This window comes from Erinaceus europaeus, chromosome 8, assembly GCF_950295315.1.
Source record: "Erinaceus europaeus chromosome 8, mEriEur2.1, whole genome shotgun sequence".
Lineage (NCBI taxonomy): Eukaryota > Metazoa > Chordata > Mammalia > Eulipotyphla > Erinaceidae > Erinaceus > Erinaceus europaeus.
Window position 1 is genome coordinate 114392953 of NC_080169.1, and position 20905 is coordinate 114413857.

At 40.3% G+C, this 20905-nt stretch overlaps 1 protein-coding gene across 1 annotated transcript in view; it reads left to right on the forward strand.

Annotated features, from left to right (window-relative positions):
- Nucleotides 1–20905, forward strand: part of LOC103112856 (probable maltase-glucoamylase 2) — a 109366-nt gene that overhangs the window by 16508 nt on the left and 71953 nt on the right. Inside the window, exons 8-14 of the mRNA XM_060195670.1 lie at nucleotides 1054–1166; nucleotides 2898–3023; nucleotides 7655–7786; nucleotides 7882–7980; nucleotides 11166–11279; nucleotides 12374–12458; nucleotides 15530–15647. Coding sequence (XP_060051653.1) covers nucleotides 1054–1166; nucleotides 2898–3023; nucleotides 7655–7786; nucleotides 7882–7980; nucleotides 11166–11279; nucleotides 12374–12458; nucleotides 15530–15647 — 787 coding nt within the window. The remainder of the gene's footprint in view (nucleotides 1–1053; nucleotides 1167–2897; nucleotides 3024–7654; nucleotides 7787–7881; nucleotides 7981–11165; nucleotides 11280–12373; nucleotides 12459–15529; nucleotides 15648–20905) is intronic.

Consider the following 20905-nt stretch of genomic DNA (forward strand, 5'->3'; position numbering starts at 1 on the left):
AAGCCTGCAAGGTGGTTTGCTTACTTAACAGATCAAGTCCAAACTGAAGTTTATTTTCTTTGAGCACTGTAGCAGAGTTCTTTTTGATGCCCTTTTCCCATTATATTCTATATCTTTTAGTCCTTTGGTAGACTTGCTCCAAAGATGCCTGTGACTTTCAATTTGTAAATAATGCTGTTTGCCTGTAGGGAACAAGTCTATGTTTTGCATGCTGTTTCTGACAACTATTTCTCCCCACTCCAGAATATCGCTGGGGTTTGGTGCCTGCACTACAAATCCACTTCTCCTAGTAGCCATTTTTTTCCCATTTTATTGAATAGGACAGAGAGAAATTGAGAGGAGGGGGGAGATAGAGAGGTAGACACCTGATGATGCACTTCAATACTTGTGAAGCGGCCCCTCTGAAGGTAGGAAGCCAGGGGCTTGAACCCAGATCCTTGCATGGGTCCTTGTATTAAGTCCTTTGTGTGCTCAACTGGATTTCCTACCTCCTGCTCCTGCTTTTTCTGTTTGTTTGTTAACATTTAATGTTTAATTACAGTTAAACTCACGTGTTAAAACTTTGAAAACTTTTCCCTTTGATTAAATCACTCACAAGTATAAGGTATTTGTAGTTTTTCTATGGTCAGATAAAAATAAAATGTGCTCCTCCTTCCATTTAAGAAACTTGATTTTTGTGGTCCAGGAGGTGGCTCAGTGGATAAAGCACTGGACTCTCAAGCGTTGAGGTTCTGAGTTCAATCCCTGGCAGCACATGTACCAGAGTGAAGTCTGATTTCCTTCTCTCTCTCTCTTTCTCTCTCCCTCTCTCTCTTTCTCTCTCCTCTTTCTCATGAATAAATAAATAAAATCTTAAGAAAAAGAAAAGAAACTTGATTTTGTATTAGTATTTTGCTCACAAGCTTCAGCCACCATCTAACAAAAGGAACATGCAAGACTCTTCTCTTTCCAAATGAGACCAAGGTGGGTTGGGAAGGCAGAGGGACTTTTACGCTGGAGAAGAGTATGTTTCCAGACATGAATTCTAATAATTCTCATTGCTAATAATTTCAGAGGTCACTCTTCAACCTGCACCTGCGATCACTTACCGCACGATTGGGGGCATTCTTGACTTTTATGTTTTCCTGGGAAATACACCAGAGCAAGTGGTTCAGGAATACCTGGAGGTAAATCTGTTCACTTAGTTATTGTTTAATATATAGAGAGGAGTTTTCACAAGATTATGCTTGTCACAGAGCTACATTTCTACCTGTCCCTAAGATAAGTGTTAGTACATCTTATTCCACCACCAAATTGTCACTTTCCTCCACCTCTCCTCTCCTCTCCTCTCCTCTCCTCTCCTCTCCTCTCCTCTCCTCTCCTCTCCTCTCCTCTCCTCTCCTCTCCTCTCCTCTCCTCTCCTCTCCCCTCCCCTCCTCTCCCCTCCCCTCCTCTCCCCTCCCCTCCTCTCCCCTCCCCTCCTCTCCTCTCCCCTCCTCACCTCTCCTCACCTCTCCTCTCCTCCCCTCTCCTCTCCTCTCCTCTCCTCTCCTCTCCTCTCCTCTCCTCTCCTCTCCTCTCCTCTCCTCTCCTCTCCTCTCCTCTCCTTCCCTCTCAATTTCTTTTCTTTCCTTTTCTTTACCAGAGCATCAATTAGCTTTGGCTGTTGGTAGTACTGGGGAATGGAACCTGGCACCTGGCACCTCTTGCATGCAAGTCCAGTGTGCTACCACTGAGTATCTCTTAGCACAAGACAGTCATTATCTGTCACTGTTCTTTCATGCACCCATCAGAAGAAAAACTCTAATGAAATTTACACAAAAATTACAGATTACAAATGATGAGGTTTGTGCTTTCTTCTACTGTATGATTATTCTGATGCACACTTATCAGATTTATATGTATGCTAAAGAGGCACTGTGTAAAGCCCAGGAATGAAAGAATTAGCCAGGGATGACTTTGTTGCCTAAGATCCTAGAGTCCACTCACACATGATCACACTCCTATAATCTAAGGCCACAAATCAGCAAAGTTTATTCAATTATTCATCCATTCATTCATTTATTCAATAAATTCCAGAAAATAGTATATTAGTGAAACTATGCCCTTTATAATTTATCAAAGGCATAGTGCAGAAAATAACTTTAGCCTCAACTTACTATTCTGTAGATGAAAACAAATGAAGTACAGAATGATTAAGTCATTTATTTAGGGTGATACAGGATGCCCTATGGAAGATATTCATGAATGCCAGTGACTGAATGACTTTACAGTCTAAAAAAAAATTACAATTGGAATCACCTCATGATAGATGCCATTAGTGAGGTGCAAATTCACTAGTTGGGAATTCAGAGCCGTAATCCCCTGCTGAGGGAATTCTCACAGTAAAGCACAGTGATCTTTTGTGAACAAAATTAAGCAGAGTACCCTCTAGAATCTAGATTTGAAATACACATGTATTTTGTCACCCATCTCAAGCATAATCTCACCCAGTTTTTATTTCTTGATCCTTGCCACAGACCATTATATTAGGAATTTATTTCATTTAATCACTGAGAGAACAGAATCATACTTGTTTTATGACAGTGTAACCTGGTGCCTATGTCACTTGGTCCTTGTCACATGACAAACACTCAAAAAATACGCACTGAATGAAAAGTGATTCCTAAGTTACCATGATTCATGCATTCTCAGTAAATCTTATTCTTTTCTGATGTTGAAGTAATTAGTAATTCATTTAGTTATCTAAAAATAGGATAAATTGGGGCACTGTGCAAAGCACCCTGAGATATTGCTCTTGGCACTGACATTTTAAATAAAGAGCTTTTAGAAAATGAGATGGGAGCATTTTCAGGATTGGACATGGTGCTACCAAATGTAATTATTCTAAATGTGTGGACACGTTTTTATCTTCTCAGCTTATTGGACGACCATTCTTGCCTTCGTACTGGAGTCTTGGGTTCCAGCTTAGTCGCAGAAATTATGGTGGCCTCACAGAGCTGGAGAAGGTTGTAAACAGAAATCGTGACACTGGGATCCCATATGTAAGTTGGAACATATTCATGCATAAGGCCATCATTCTCTGACTTTTTTTTTTCATCTGATTTGATCTATTAAGAAACATAATGAAATAGACCTATTACCAGAAGCGCACTTGTTAAACTTCCTGCCTTAACATGGAATAAGCAGAGTGTGTGGTCCATTTAATAGGGTTTTGGTTTTAGCTTTGCTTCTTGTTAGTCTTTTCAGTGCTGGGCTAGTTCCTGTTTCTGAGTCTTAGTTTCTTCTTTTCTATAAAACTGATGTTGGTGGGCTGTTAGCAAAGAATCCTTATACTATGCTTCGAAAGTATGTGGTACAATGAACAGAATCTACCAAAGTTAGTACTATCTGGGGTGTTCATATAATTGATAAGAACTGATAATTATAGTAAAATGGCCTACAGAAAAGCCTCAATCTGGCAGAATCTATTTTTTATTTTTATTTATAAAAAGGAAACACTGAAAAAAACCCATTAAATCTAATTTTGTATACCTCTTAATTGTAAAGGAATTATGTGTTTCAGTATCCCATCATAAGTAATAATAATCATCATCATCATCATCATCATTCAGTGTATAGCACTTGTCAAGTTTCTCCAGGATGTGCATGACTGTGGTCTGTGAGAATATCCAAACAATTTATCTGGGGCTGGTTCTTTGTAATTCTGGTTCAAATATGCATTTTATTAGCCTGTGAAAGAAGACCGTGTGGATAAAAATGGCTTTGACCTGATCTCAGGACTTTTCTATCCATTCTTAGAGCAGCAAGGAAGGGCAGGGTGGGGATGTTTCTTCTCTGCAACGGGACATAATAACCCTGTGTGGCTTTGGTGTCGAAGAGAAATTGTGTGCTCATTTAATTTCTCCCTTATCTATTCTGCAAGTGAACACTATGAAAACTCTTCATGATCACTACCTTTTCTGGAGGCCAGGCTATTGTGACTCTAGAAGAGCATAGATGATACAAAGTGCAGGTATCTGGATGCAAGCTTCTGGTCCTGACTTGCATGGGGAAAGCTTTTTGAGCAGGAGAACAATGCTGCAGGTTTCTTTTGTCATCTCTTATCTGTCATTTATCATCTATCTAGCAAGTGAGCTAGCTATAATTTATCTATCTATCAACCGTCTCCGTCTTGACGTCTCTGTCTTAAATAAATAGATTGATTAATTATTGATTAATCAAATATTTAAAAATTTCCCCTAGTTTCGCTAGAACCTTTGCATGCATGAGAGAACATTTTTTTCTGGAAGATCTTTGTGTCACCTGTGAGACTTCAAAGACTATCTGGAATCAAAGGATCTAGCAACAAAACTCTAACTGGCCCCCACCCTGCTCATGCATGTGACCTTGGGAAATGTCAACTAACCCCTTCTTCACACTTTGAGCTTCTCACTCCGGGAAATGCTGCTCCTCTCAGGTTCACAGGCAAATGCAAAAAATAATGTCCATGGGAGAGATGGTTTGCTTAAATCTCTGTCCTTTCGTCATCTTTCTTTCATAATTATTATGTTACAGAAACATATGTGTTAACAGCTGAGTGTTTTAGCTCCCCAGAGTTACAGCTCAAATATAGTCAAGAAACAAACTTAGGCTGCATGGAGGGCAAGGAATTGTGGGATCAGGTTGGTTCCTACCACACCTGATCAACTCTTCTGCTTTGGCAAACCAGCTTTTGTTTTTCTTTACTTTTTCTTTCCTCCTTTTTAAAATCATTTTTACCAGGGAGGTTAATAGTTTACAGTACAATTATTGACACTTGAGTACAATTTCTCATCTCTCAATGATAAGTGTCTGCAAAACATTCTCACCTTCAACTTAGGTCCCCTTCACCATTGTGAACCAGGACCCTAGAGACCCCCTCACACCAAGATAGGTATCTTCACACCATTCCTACCAACTTAAATCCTCCTCCACCAGTGTGCAATGTGTCCCTAACACCCACTCAATCCTCTCCTCTCCACACTCCCTAGTCCTAGACCTTGTAACAGACCATGCCTAGTCCTGTGTTTTGCTTTTCTTTCTTTGTTTGCTTCTTTCTTTTTTATGTTTTTATTTTAATAAGTTTTTTTTATTAATGATTTAATAATGATTAACAAGACTGTGGTATAAGAGGGGTACAATTCCATACAATTCCCACCACCAGAGTTTCATATCTCATCCCCTCTATTGGAAGCTTTCCTATTCTTTATCCCTCTGGGAGTATGAACCAAAGATCTTCATGGGGTGCAGAAGAAGGGAGTGCTGGCTTCTGTAATTGCTTCTCTGCTGGACATGGGTATTGACAGGTGGATCCATAATCCCAACCTGTCCCTATCTTTCCCTAGTAGGGTAGGCCTTTGGGGAGGTGGGGTTCCAGGACACATTGATGAGGTTATCTGCCCAGGGAAGTCAGATTGGTTTCATGGTAGCATCTGTAACTTGGGGGCTTATAAGCAGTAAGATATAATACAGAACAATTTGTTTAATACCAAGAAACCTAATGGTAAACATATAGCAGATGAGATTTGGGGTCTTCATGTTGGAAGGAGCTAAGAAGTCTATTTTAGCTTTATTCCAAGGGGCCCATGACTTTACTAATTTTGGACTGAGCCCAACAGCTAACACGCAGGTGGGCTAGGCATATTGTCTGGGAAGATGGTGTCAGAGTTGAGGAAAGGACTAGAAAACTCATTAAGGGCAGAGAGAAGCTCCCAAATATGGGAAAAGTATATAAATACCATTAGCTGTAAACCCCATCAACCTGATGTTGGATCGCTTTTATTCTTTTCAAACTGGGCACAGAGCAAGCTGATTGGTTACACTCAGGACAGAAAAAGTCCAGTGCTGATTTGCTACAAACTGAATCAAAGGGTGTGGAGTGGACTGGTTACAGAGTCCACCAAGGTGCTGCAGATTTTTCATTTCAATTATGTTAGCAAACAAAAAAAGATGAGAAGACTCTTTTCTCTTCTTATACTCCAGCTTAATATTGAGCATTCAGATTAGTACATGGCTATCACGTTAGTAACGCACTCATTCACATGAACATATAAAGAGTGTGAGAGAATGGAATTCCCCAAATTTGGACTAGTTCATTGAAGTAGAAAAAATCTCTTAGAAAATCTCTTAGATAAGATGAAATTACACTAATGCACTAATTGCTTCAGCTCCAGTGGATACGAATGTTTACCTTGAAACTGCAAACCCTGTAACCCCTGCTTTCTCAGCTATATGCTAACTTGTCCATTTGGCTTCTATAAACACTGCCTGCTTCCTCCCTGGAAGATAAGAATGGAATGTTCTCCTTGAAACTTTTACCCTAAAGATAAATTAGCAAGGACATGCAAACCCCCTCCCCACAATCATACAGATCCCCCTTCACTTTTCCCTTTAAAGGAGGGTGAATTTCAAGCCTCAGAGTGGCTGGACCAGATTTGGTACCCACCTGGGATCACTCAGCTGAGGTTGGTCTTGTCTTTGTCTTTTGGTGTCCTCTCTTTGTTAAGTCTGAGTACTAGCCTTATTTTCACTCTTTCAAACTTAAGAATAAATTCCTTATACTTCACTTATATACTGGAGTCGTGTCAGTTTGTGTGGGTTCGGATTAGTTGGCCTCAGATTGTATTACTTTGTAATGGGTATGGTCAGAAACAAAACTTAACAAGAATACTTGGTTTATATCAGCCATCCAAACTCAGGTTACTGAGACGAACAAGACACAGGGACTGTGTGGGAGATGGATCAGCAGTACAGGTCCTGTTCTGCATGCATGAAACTGTGGGTTATGTCCTCAGCAATGTGGGGCACCAACAGAAGGAGTATAGTAACATCACAGTGTTGAAACTAAAGTAGAAGGACTTGTTCTGCTGTGTGGAGTATAAAGAACTGACTGAGGGCTCGCTAGGAAGGGGGTTAAACAATTCAAGGCTTTATTAGGGTAATACAGGAGCAAAGGACAAATATATACACACTGCAGAATCAGCAATTATCAGCTGGGGCTGAGAATGTGCTAGGCCCAGAAAGTACATGAGTCAGTTACCAGAAGTTCAGCCGTTCATTATTGCAGTCAGAAGCGGTCTGGCAGGTCCTTGGAAGCCTTAGCTGGGGTCATGGTGTCCTACAGAAAACACCAGGAAATCAGGGGTATGAGTCAGTGGGGTCATGAGAAAGGTAACTAGCAAGGTTGAAATTCACAAGTCCCTGCCCTCCAGGCAGCCTCAGTGACACCTCTCCTTCCCCAGCTCACCGCCTCCACCCACAGCATACCAGCACCACATGCCCTCAGGCAAAGAAGGCCAGACTTCCAACCATTTGCAAGTTACATCAGGTTGACACCATCTCCAGCCAATTACATTGCACAACATGATTGGTGGAGCTGTGGATACACACTCACTGAGCCTCTGACTCATTCTCTACTAAAGAAGACACACTTCCTATCAAGGGGTCTCTCTCCTTATCTTGAGATACGCATAGAGATATATCTGCAGTCTAAATAGCTTTCACAGAGGACATGCTTAATCCTGGAAACAGCCATGATCTGGAAGCAAGCCCATATCATCACTGAACATAGTTGCTGTTTTAAAGATGGGGGAAAAGAATGATCACAACTCCCGACTGCAATCTTTAGGTCTGATTGGTTGACATTACCTTTCAGGATGTCCAGTATCTTGACATTGATTACATGGACAAATTCAAAGATTTCACTATTGATGGAGACAATTTTGCTGATCTCTTACCATTTGTTGAAAAGTTACATGCTGAAGGACAAAAATGTGTCATTATTCTGGTACGTTCAAACTCTTACTCTGGGACCCAGTTTCTCTTTCCAAGATGCATAAGAAATGTACAAGAATAATGTCCATTATGTTACTTATTTCTTAGAATCCTGGCATTTCAAATCACTCTGACTACCAGCCCTATAACGATGGAAATAGAAAGAAAATATGGATCATGGGGAACAACGGCTTTGTTGCTGGTCAGGTAATTTCTCTAAAGTTTTTGTGAATCATAATGTAGGGACCAGGTGGGGCACACATGGTTGATGGCTCATGTTACAACATAGGAGGAGCCAGGTTCAAACCCTGTCCCCACCTGTAGAGAAGAAGCTTTTCAAACACGAAGGCAGTGCTACAGGTCTGTCTGTCTGTTTCTGTACATCATTTATCTATCTATCTGCCTATCTATCTACTTATCTATCTACCTACCTATCAATCATCTACCTATCTATCATCTTCCCCTCTTAATTTCTCCCCATCTCTGTAGAATAAATAAATAAGAAAGAACCTTTAAAAATTCAGAATGAATTATAGTAATTTGAGGAAGTTTATACTTTTGGTATGACTATGACTGGGAGGTAAGTTACAGTATTATTATTGTTTTCCTAACTTTTGAGGTCTCTTTCAATTTTATTTTGAAACTAGCATGAGTAATAGTAGAGTAATGAAACTTCTGACAAATTGATTTTTGATTGACATACACTTGATATACAACACTGTGAATTCAAGCAGTACAGCACATTGAACTGATGCATTTACATTATGCAGTGACTGTCATTGCAGACATGCCTCAAACATCTGTTATACTACACTATGATCATTTCTTCTTTTTTGTGTGGTGGGAATTATTAAGATCTGGACTCTAAAAAGTTAGCCTCTGACACCCTAGTACTACATGTTATTGAGAAATTATATATATTTGTAGAAAAATTACTTCTTTTTGTGGTCTGGGAGGTGGCACAGTAGATAAAGCATTAGACTCTCAAGCATGAAGTCTCAAGTTCATAGCCCTGAAGGAAAGAAGAAAAGAAAAGAAAACAAAACAAAAGAAATTTAAAAAATCAGATATAATGGTCATATTAACACTGTCTTGGTCATATAAAGAGTAGAAACCCTAGACCTCTGAGTCTTTTTAGTAGTATTCATATTAGAGTGACATATAATTAGGAATTTGCAACAAAGCTACATAAGTTTAATTATTTATCCCTTTTAAACTGATATATAGCAAGAATTATTTGATTTAAGATCTTGGCAGAGATAGTTAAGGTAGACATAGGTTTCTTATGCAAATATTCTAGGTAGCATATAACTGTGACTCTTTTGCCAAATAATTTATTCCCTGAGTTCTAAAATTTTATCTAATTAGAATTTTCTGTCACTCTATTAGCAAGAACAAAAGAATGGGACTTCGGTTCACACCCTATAAAATCTTTGGCCCATACTTCCAGAGGGATAAAGACTAGGGACCCTTCCAGTGGAGGGGAGTGCATATGGAACTCTGGTGGTGGGAAGTGTACAGAATTGTACCCCTCTTATCCCACAATCTCGCTGATCATTATTAAATCATTAATAAAATTAAATTAAAATATCTTTATGCAGTTTTATACATGACATTTTATGTATGTATATGTGTTCACATACATATAAACTAATGGATGTATGTACAACTATTATAGTGCTTGTGTATAAGGTCCTATCTAGAGGACTGACTATAAATTTGTTAGGAAAATGATCCAGACTGCATCTATTTGACTTTATCTTGCAGTATTACCGGAACATATCCTAACAATGACCCTTTGATAAGAGCTTATAGAAAAAAGAGGAAGTGCAATAAATACTTGGCCTCTATAAAAAGTACAAATGCCACTTAATCATTGACTATTTTTATTATTTTTGACTTTTTGCTGCCTCCAGCGTTTCATGTCTCTGGTCTGACTTTTTTAGATAGAGAGAGACATCAAGGCCCTGTTCCCACTTGAAGGGGAGGATGCTTCACAAGTGGCGAAGTAGGTCTGCACATGTCTCTTTCTCCTTCTCTATCTCTGTGTCATTTCTCAATTTCTTTCTGTCCTATGGAAAGAAAGGGAAAAGGAAAAAAATGGCCACCAGGAGCAGTAGATTCCAGTACCAGCACTGAGCCCCAGCAATAACCCCGGAGGCAAAAAACAAACAAACAAACAAACAAAAACCAGAAAGGAAATGAAGGAAGGAAGGAAGGAAGGGAGAAAAATAGAGAAAAGAGAGAGAGAGAGGCAGAGAGAATGAGAGAAAGATAGCACAGCACTACAGCTTCCTTCAGTGTGTGGGGTCTCAGCTTGCACTGGGGTCACCTGCACAGCCAAGCAGGCATACTATACAGGTGAGCTACCTTGCTACCTCCACTTAACCATTTAAAATGAGTGTTTACATGTCAAAACCCACTATATTTCTTTTTTTATTTTATATATATATATATATATATATATATACATATATATATATTCCCTTTTGTTGCCCTTATTGTTTTTTATTGTTGTAGTTATTATTGTTGTTGTTGCTGATGCTATTGTTGGATAGGACAGAGAGAAATGGAGAGAGGAGGGTAAGATAGAGAGGGGAGACAGAGATAGACACCTGCAGACCTGCTTCACCACTTCTGAAGCGACTCCCCTGTAGGTGGGGAGCTGGGGCTCGAACCGGGATCCGAACACCGGTCCAACTCCCAACCCACTCTATTTCTGAACTTTATTAAAAATGGGTTTTAGGGGAGTCGAGCGGTAGCACAGTGGGTTAAATGCACGTGGCACAAAGTGCAAGGACCAACATAAGGATCCTGGTTCGAACCCCCAGCTCCCCACCTGCAGGGGAGTCACTTCACAATCAGTGAAGCAGGTCTGCAGGTGTCTTTTTCTCCCCCTCTCTGTCTTCCCTTCCTCTCTCCAGTTCTCTCTGTCCTATCCAACAATGACGATGTCAATAATAACTTCAACAATAAAACAACAAGTTCAACAAAAGGGAATAAATAAATATTTAAAATAAAATAAAAAATAGGTTTTAGATGACCTTTAATTACTTAATGCATTTTTTTGCTAATACCTTACATAGCTAGGCTTTCCAACCTTTTAAATAGTTCTCCAACAAACCTGTTATAATTTAATTTTTTCACATTGTTAATAGAAGAAAGACATTCAATTGCTCTTATCTATTTTCCTATTTGCTTTCCTTGTCCTCTTCCATTAAATACCTTTCATCTATTTTGCTGTTTATTTGTGGGAGGGGTGAGGAGAACATCACATATGTTGATTCTCATAAGGCGAGTTGGACACATAGGTGTTTCTAATAAGAGTAGTAGCCAACATGAGTGAACCACTCAACAAAGTAAACATCACCATGTGCTTTCTTCTCCTCTAGGGTTATCCAGGATGGACGGTCTTTCCTGATTATAGCAACCCGGCTACTACCCAGTGGTGGAAAGATCAGTTCAGTGAATTCTATAAAAACCTGACTTTTGATGGAGTATGGATTGTAAGTTCTAATTGGAAGATCACAGTGATTCTGGAGTCAAAAAATGCAAATCTTGAGATGAGCTTTGACCCTGACCTATTTGCTTGACAGAGTAGGATTAAGTATACTTTTACTAAAGATAGAAATTATAAATTATTTATTTATTGAATAGAGACAGAGAGAGAGAAATTGAGAGCCATGGAGGAGGGAGGGAGGGAGAGAAACTCCTTGCAGCACTGCTTCACTGCTTGTGAAACTTTCTCTCTGAAAGTGGGGACAGAAGGCTTGAACCTGGGTCCTTCCTCATTGTGACATGTGCGCTCTACCAGGTATGCCACAGTCTGACTCCGAGACTAGACTCATAGGCAATAAATTAGACCCTGCAAAAATCCTCTATGGTTATTCTACAGCTACCTCTAATTGGCTATTTCTTTAGAAGAAATTCCCCTGCTCTACAAAGTCTTAGCTTTTCCGTTCATTAACTATTTTTCCAATTAAAAAAAATCATTAGAAGATTAACTGCATTATTTGGTGCACTTACTAATTAAAACTTGAAGTTCACCAGAGAATACTGTTATGAATGAGAATAATAATAGGGATACTAATAGAGGTAATAGAGATAGTTAATAGGAATAATTTGAAACCTGAAAAATTATCTGTTAGGCATCACTTAACTTTTAAGCCCGATTTACAGAAACAGATTTAATCTCAATTATATCTCTGTCTTGCCCCACACTGAGTGGAGTAAAAAAAAAAAAAGATCAATTATAAAAACAAATATTACAGTAGGATCCTTTAAACAATACTGAGACCATTAATAATAGCAATACAAGTAACAACATCTATAAAGTAAGAATCAGCTGTGAAAACGATTTCTAATTAACTGATTGAAATTGATGCATAAAAAAATAATATGGTACTAATGTTATTTAGAAGTGAGAGGTATCTTAGATTCAATCCAATCAAAAAGGTGGAATAGAAGTCCAGAAAACTTAACAAGGGACGTCAATATTCCAAAATCAAGAGGCCACACAGAGCGGGCTCTCCCCTAAATATTCCTCAACAGATTGATGATCAGTAACATCATCTGTCCTGTGTGCTTTGTGTCTTTGAAGGAAATGGATGAATTGGCCAGCTCAGTCTCAAATTCTGGTCATCAGTGTGAAGTAAATGAGTTCAACTTTCCACCTTTCACACCACGTAAGTTTTCACCTATTTCTTAATGATGTTAAAAAAACAATAGCCTCAAGTAGCACAGGGTGTAACCAAGAACACTTCTAAGCCCCCAATAAAGGGACTACCCCCTCCCCAAACACCCACACCCCTACTCTACTGGAGACTTTGTTGCATTATTTGGTCTCTGATTTCCATTTTGCTGCTATAAACTGAGAGTAAGCACATGACCAAAAGTGTACTTCTGTGGCTTCAACTTCTCTGCCCAGTTCTCCTGTCACTCATCCTGTTTACTTCTTCCTAAGCCGTCCTAGTCATAGTTTCATTTTATTTTAAATATCTTATTTTAATTAAAATTAATTTATTTATATATTTTTGGGTAGAGACCAAGAGAAATCAAGAAGGAAGGGAGAGGTAGACAGGGAGAGAGGGTGAGGCAGCTGATTGAGTGCTCATGTTACAATACTCAAGGACCAAAGTTCAAGCCCCCAGCCCCTACCTGCAGGAGTAAAGCTTTGAGAGTGATGGAGCACAGCTACAGTTGTCTCTCGGCCTTTCTCCCTCTCTAGCTCCCCTTCCTTTTGATTCATAACTGTCTCCACCCAGTAAATAAATAAACATTATTAAGGAGAGAGAGAGAGGAGGACATGCAGGCCTGCTCCCCCCCTCATGAAACTTCCCCTCTGCAAGTGGGGATTTAGGATTTGACGCCCTAGGTCCTTGAGCACTGAAACATGTGTGCTCTCCTGAGTGCTTCACTGACCAGCCCCCTGGGAAATGAAAAAAACAAACAAACATGTCTTTTGCATGATATTTTTTTTGGCTCCAGGGTATTCGCTGGGGCTCGGTGCCTGCATCATGAATCCACTGCTCCTGGATGCCATTTTTTTCCCCCTTTTGTTGCCTTTGTTGTGGTTATTATTGTTGTTGATGATGTCGTTCGTTGTTGGATAGGACAGAGAGAAACGGAGAGAGGAGGGGAAGACAGAGAGGGAAGAGAAAAATAGACACCTGCAGACCTGCTTCACAGCTTGTGAAGCGACACCCCTACAGTTGGGGAGCCAGGGTCTCGAACCTGGATCCTTACTCCCGTCCTTGTGCTTTGCACCACGTGAGCACAACCAGCTGCGCTACTGCCCGACCCCCTACATATTTTATATTAGATAAAAAAGGAAGACTTCGGGAGCTGGGCGGTAGCGCAGCGGGTTAAGTGCAGGTGGCGCTAAGCACAAGGGCCGGCATAAGGATCCCGGTTCGAGCCCCTGGCTCCCCACCTGCAGGGGAGTCGCTTCACAGGCGGTGAAGCAGATCTGCAGGTGTCTGTCTTTTTCTCCTCCTCTCTGTCTTCCCCTCCTGTCTCCATTTCTCTCTGTCCTATCCAACAACGACGACATCAACTACAACAACAATAAAAAGACAACAAGGGCAACAAAAGGGAAGATAAGTAAATAAAAATTACCAAAAAAAAAATTTAAAAAAAAGGAAGACTTCCCATGAGAGAGGTAAAGAGAGAAGTGAGAGCAGCACTTGGGCACATGTGGCCTGGCAGGTGGAAACAGTTTCAGATATAATCCCATGAATTTATGGCTCCACGATAAACTCTGTAAGAATGTCAGAGCACAAACCACCTTCCACTGAATTAAATCTGTGGCTTCATTAACTTTTTTATTTAATTTTTTTAATTATCTTTATTTATTTGCTAGATAGAGACAGTCAGAAATTGAGAGGGGAGAGGGAGCTAGGGAGGAAGAGAGACAGAGAGACACTTGCAGCCCTGCTTCACTACTCACAAAGCTTTCCCCCTCCAGTTGGGGACCAGGGGCTCAAACCTGGGTCCTTGTACATTGTAACAAGGTGCACCACCACCAAGCCCCAACATTTTTTTCTTTACTGGGGATTCATGGTTTATAGCTTACAGTAAAATACAGGAGTTTGTGCATGTGTAACTTTTCTCAGTTTTCTACATAACAATTCAACCCCCTCCAGGTCTTCCTCTGCCATCATGTTCCAAGACCTGAACCCCTCCCTCCAACCCCAAAGTCTTTGACTTTTGTGCAATACACTTTATTGACTTTTAAAAATGCCTACTAGTAACCATTTAAAGGATCCTTAAGTTCTCCTTTTTATTTTTTATTTTTGAATCCCATTCAAATCCAAGTTAATTTTCTAGTGCCTGATTTTGAAAGAAAAAAAAAGTGATCGTGTGTGAAGCAGTATGGCTTAGACAACGCTGCTGAAGCAAGTGAACTCCAGCATGTCATTGGATGGACACACACACAAAAGCTCCTTTTTTGGCTCCTATGTCGTGCTTCAGTGGGGGAGGAGTGACTATTAGTCAAATTACAGCCTGGGGTAGAGTTATCTCCATTGCCTGGTTCTGTCATCTCAGAGTCCCGACTCCCCAGCTCCCCAGCTCAGGGAGAGGAGTGTGGAGCTGGAGTGTGTGAACAGACCTGGATGGTGGATGCATTCAGTGTGTTCAGTCCCTTTGCCCAGAACGTAATTGCCTGGTCTCAGCGTGATATATGATCTCATACCTTCAGGATATCCCCTACTTGGTTGAGTGCCAAGCCTGCCTCTGCTGTATATTCTGGTTTGTCCACTTTCCTTGGACCCTTGGGTATTGGTTTAAGCTGTTTCCCTAACTCCTTTTTGTTACTTGAAGAGAGAACTATTTCTTTTTAAAGGAAGATCCATTTCTTGAAATAATTTAACTTCTTTTTTAATTGTTTTCTTATCTTTATTTGTTTATTGGATAGAAACAGCCAGAAATTGAGAGGAAATGAGAAATAGAGAGGGAGAGAGACAGAGAGATGCCTGAAGCACCACTTCACCACTTGTGAAGCTCTCCAAGTCCGCAGGTGGAGACTGGAGACTTGAACCCAGGCCCCTGCACATTGTAAAATGTTTGGTCAACCAGGTGAACCACCAGAGTCCCCAAATGATCTAACTGGGTTGAAATGAGAGTCTGAAAGCCATTGCATCAAGTTGAGGAGAGAGAGGTGGAGGAAGACACAGGGCTCAGGAAGCTCGAGGTTGGGGAGTGACCTTATACGGCAGGTGTCTCAGCTGTGGGCCTGTCCCCCTGTGTCCTCCAGGTGTTGTGGAGCGAATCCTTTTCTCAGATACCTTGTGCATGGATGCAGAGTTTCAGGAGGGACTGCACTACAACCTGCACAGCCTGTACGGCTACCTCATGGCCATGGCCACAGACTCGTAAGCACTGTCTTCGCCTTTTGTTTCAGATTGGGCAAGGTGGGAGGTGCAGGGTGTCTACTGTCTTCTGTTAGTTCAATTTTTAGAAGGTTACAGAGTCTCCGATCTCTAGGGCTACTTCAGAAACTATCCCATATTGTTACTGATTAGCTGGAGTGTGGGGCTTCCTCTCTAGCAACGTGAATAAACCAGTCAGAGCTGGCAGAAGAGCTCACCTGGATAATACCCCTTCAGCATCTTGGCCCTCACCCCAGACCTGGGGGATCAGAATCTGCATTATAATAAGATACTCCAGGAGTGTGTCTAATCTAAAGCACTCCCTCCTCCATACTGCTATCAAAGCCATCTATCTGAATCCCAGGCCTGTTTATGTCTTGTCCCTTGGAAAACTACTAGTGACTTGATAATATTCTCTGTACAATAAAGGTTAATCACCTAAGCAAAGCCTACAGGCTACCTGACACCTTAGTAGATTTGTTTCTTTTTATCTTTGCCATTCCTCATATTGTTTGATAATACACAACTGTTTATTGTTCCCAGATCACATTGCTATCTCAGTCGGCTCTGTGTTATTCTCCCTGCACTGGAAACTTCCCTGGTGTGATATATATGTGTGTGTGTGTGTGTGTGTGTGTGTGTGTGTGTGTGTGTATATATATATGCCAAGAAAGAGAGACAGAGAGAGAGTGAAAGAGATCACAACACCCAAGCTTCCTTTAGTGCAGTGAGAAGCCGAGCTCAAAACTCATTCTAGCTCATGACAAAACAGTTCATCGTCCAAAGGGGCTAGTTAACCAGGCAAACATAGTTATTTTTGTTTTTGTCAAAAAAAACTAATCACACCTATCTTAACACTATGAACTTCCAATGGTATTATTTTTCCTTATTGTTGCCCTTGTTGTTTATCATTGTTAGTGTTGCTGTCATTCTTGTTGGATAGGAGAGAGAAATGGAGAGAGGAGGGGCAGACAGAGAGGGGGAGAGAAAGATGGACACCTGTAGATATGCTTCACCATCTGAGAGGCAACCTCTGTAGAGATGGGGAGCTGGGGGCTCGAACTGGGATCTTTATGCTGGTCCTTGCCTTCGCACCATGTGCGCTTAACCCGCTGCACTACCACCTGGTGCCCAATACTATTTTTTCGCTTCCCATTTAAAAATATTTATTTATTTATTTATTGGGGAATTTATGTTTTACATATGACAGTAAATACAATAGTTTATACATGTATAACATTTCTCAGTTTTCCATATAACAATACAACCCCCTGCTAGGTCCTCTGTCATCCTTCTTTGACCTGTATTCTTCCCCTCCCCCCACCTCAGAGCCTTTTACTTTGGTGTAATACGCCAGCTCCAGTTCAGTTTCTACTTGTGTTTTCTCTTCTGATCTTGTTTGTTCAACTTCTTCATGAGTGTGAGATCATCCCATATTCATCATTCTGTTTCTGCCTTATTTTGATTTACATGAATTTTTCAAGGTCCATCCAAGATTGGCTGAAAATGGTGAAGTCATCATTTTTTATACCTGAGTAGTATTCCATTGTGTATATATACCACAACTTGCTCAGAAACTCATCTGTTGTGGGAAACCTAGGTTGCTTCCAGGTTTTGGCTATTATAAATTGTGCTGCTAAGAACATATGTGTACACAGATATTTTTGGATAGGTGTGTTGTGTTCCTTAGGATATATCCCCAGGAGAGGAATTGCAGCTCCATAGGGTAGGTCCATTTCTAGCCTTCTGAGAGTTCCCCGGACTGTTCTCCACAGAGGTTGGACCAATTTACATTCCCACCAGCAGTACAGGGGGGTTCTTTTGACCCCACAACCTCTCTAGCATTTGCTGCTGCTACCTTTTCTGATGTATGACACTCTCACAGGAGTAAAGTGATATGTCATTGTTGTCTTTATTTGCATTTCTCTGGCAATCAAAGACTTGGGGATTTTTTTCATATGTTTCTCAGCCTTTTGGATCTCTTCCGTGGTGAATATTCTGTCCATGTCCTCCCCCCATTTTTAGATGGGGTAATTTGTTTTCTTGTTGTTGATTTTGGCAAGTTCTTTACATATTCTGGCCATTAGCCTCTTATCTGATGTATGGCATGTAAAGATCTTCTCCCATTCTGTGAGGGGTCTCTTGGTTTGGGTAGCAGTTTCTTTTGCTGTGCATAAGCTTTTTAATTTGATATATTCCCATAGGTTTATGCTTGCCTTAGTCTTCTTTGTAATTGGATTTGTTTCATTGAAGCTGTCTTTAAAATTTGTGCAGAAAAGAGTTCTGTCAATATTTTCCTTTAAGTACCTGATAGTTTGTGGTCTAACATCCAAGTCCTTGATCCACTTGGAATTTACTTTTGTATTTAGTGAAATAGAGTGGTTCAGTTTCTTTTTTTTGTTTTGCATGTTTCAACCCATTTTTTTCTAACACCATTTGTTGAAGAGACTCTGATTTCCCCATTTAATAGTCTGGGCACCTTTGTCAAAGATGAGCTATCCATAGGTGTGAGGGCTTACTTCCTGAGCTCTCAATTCTATTCCACTGGTCAGTGTGTCTATTCATTTTCCAGTACCAAGCAATTTTGATAATGGCCCTGTAATACAATTTGAGTTCTGGGAGTGTGATGCCTCCAGTTCTGTTCTTTCTTCTCAAGGTTGTTTTGGCAATTATAGGTTAAGTTAAGTGTTAGTTTAATTCCAATGTGGTCTGAGAAGACACTTGGAAGGATTTCAATGCTCTTGAATTTGCTGATGCTGTCTTTGTGGCCTAACATATGGTCTATCCTTGAGAATGACCCATGTGGACTTGAGTAAAATGTGTATTCCAGTTTCTTGGGATGAATGACTCTGAAAATGACCAATAGTTGTAGTTTATCTATCTCCTCATTTAGCTCCCTCATGTCTTTATTGATTTTCTGCCTGGATGATCTGTCAAGTTGAGAGAGTGGGGTGTTCATGTCTCCTACTATGACTGTGTTGCTGTTAATATATTGCTGTAGCTCTTTCAGTATATGTTTGATGTATTTAGATGGCTTCTCATTGGGTGCATACATGTTCATAATTTTTTTAAGTCCTACTGATCCACTGAGCATTAAGTAGTGTCCATCTGTATATTTTTAATTTTATTTATTTTAAAGCCTATCAGGTCAGATATGAGAATAGCAGTTCCTGCCATTTTTTGTGGGCCATTGGCTTGTGTGATAGTTTTCCATCCTTTCACTTTGAGTTTCTGTTTGACTTGTTGAGTTAGGTGGGTTTCTGGAAGACAGCATATTCTTGGGTTGTGTTTTCTCATCCATCTTCCTACTCTGTGCCTTTTAATAGGTGAATTCAGGCCATTGACACTTATTGATATCAAATATTGCAGAAATTTTAATGCCATTCTTGTAGATTTTTAGAGTGTTCTGATATATGGCCTATTTATGGTGATCTGTTTATAGGAGAAATTTCATAACTTCTTTTAGGGCAGGTTTGGTGATACTTAATTCTTTAACTGTTGCTTGGCTGAGAAGGTTTTTATGCCTCCATCTAGTCTGAATGACAGTCTAGCAGGATATAGTAGTCTGAAAGCCTTTCTCATTGAGCACTCGATAGATATTTTGCCATTTAATTCTCTTCTGGCCTGTAGTATTTCTGTGGAGAAGTCTGCTGCTAATCTTATAGGATTACCTCTGTAGGTGACTCTTTGTTTTTTTTCTTGCAGCCTTCAGGATCCTTTCTTTATCCTTATTCCTTTCCATTCTAAATATGATGTGTCTTTAAGTCTGGGTTAATTCTATTTGGGACCCTCTAGGCTCCTTGAACCTTTATGTCTTTGATGTTGTCTAGACTAAAGAAGTTCTCAGCTATTATGTCCTAAAAAATGTTTTCTTCTCCTCCCTCTCTTTCTTCCTCTGGTAAGCCAATAATGCCTATATTATTTCTTTTGAAGTCATCCCATAGGTCTCTGTTGTTGTTTCAGTATCTCTAAATCTCTTTTTTGAGATCTCTTATTTCTTTTTTAGTTGTCTCTAATTTGTCCTCGATCTTGTGAATTATTTCTTCAGCCTCATTTATTCTATTCTTTCTCCCCTCTACTGTTTTCTGGAATTCATCTATTTGGTTACCCTGTTCTGATACTGTTTTAGCTTGTTCAGCCAGTTGTGTTCTTAGCTCAGCTATTTCAGCTTTCAGCTCTCTAATCACCTTGAGATAATTAGTGTTTTCTTCATTTGTTGTTTCTGTATTTCTGATGACAATTCTTTCAAACTCTTTACTCACACCTGTTATTATTTCCTTAACTAGTGTTGGGACCTAATTATTTTGTGCTTCACCCTTTGGGTGGCTTTTAGCTGGACTCTTGTCCTGTTTCATTTCTCCAGTATATCTTCTTGTTGCTTTAACTACTCTATATAGTATGTTATGAGGTCCCTCTCTCAGTACTTTTCAAATTACTGATCACTCTTGCCTGGACTGACTTGTGTCTAAGTAAGGTAACTACAGGGTTTACATTTGTGGAAATTGACAGTTGTTTCAATAGTATTTTAATCCCTGAGTTGGAGCTCAGTGGTTTAAAAGCCTCTTTTGTTCTTTTCCTTCCCTGTAGGCTATGGGAGCCTGAGGGCTTTTAAACTATAAGTAGGCTTCTTAGCTTAATCACTGACTCCTGACAAAGAGATAAAGCAGGGTGGGGCAGAGGTAATCCGGTGGTTAGCAAAGAGACTCTCACAACTCTACCACTAGGGCAGTGAAGTATAGATCTTCTCCTGAGTTTCCTCGTTAATTCTTTGTCCCCTGGTGTCAGCACAGGGCCTCCCTTCAGCTGCTCCAGATTCTGAGGGCAGTAGCAATGGAGACTCACACTTGCATTTGGTGAGTCACAGGGGAGTCCTCTCCTCCCTTCAGCCATCCTCTTGTTGGTGTAACAGATTGGAGGTGGTGACTCAGCTGGTAAACTGCTGAACTGTTACCAGTCACTTAATTTCTCCCTAGGCTCCTCTCTATCCATAAGACACACGTGTTTGCACTCACTGGTGGTTTGGTGGGTTCCTGAAGTCATTCTAGTCCTGTCTTGTTATTGTCCGAGGTCATCTCCTTTGGTATTCCTGTTGACCCGGGAGAGGAGAGGAGAGGAGAGGATAGAAGAGGAGAGGAGAAGAGGGGAGAGAAGAGGAGAGGAGAGGAGAGAAACACAGCTGCTGCTGCTCCTTAGCCCTACTTCTGGAAGTCAGCTGATTTAAAAATATTTTAACATTGTATTTATTTTTATGAGAGAGAGAG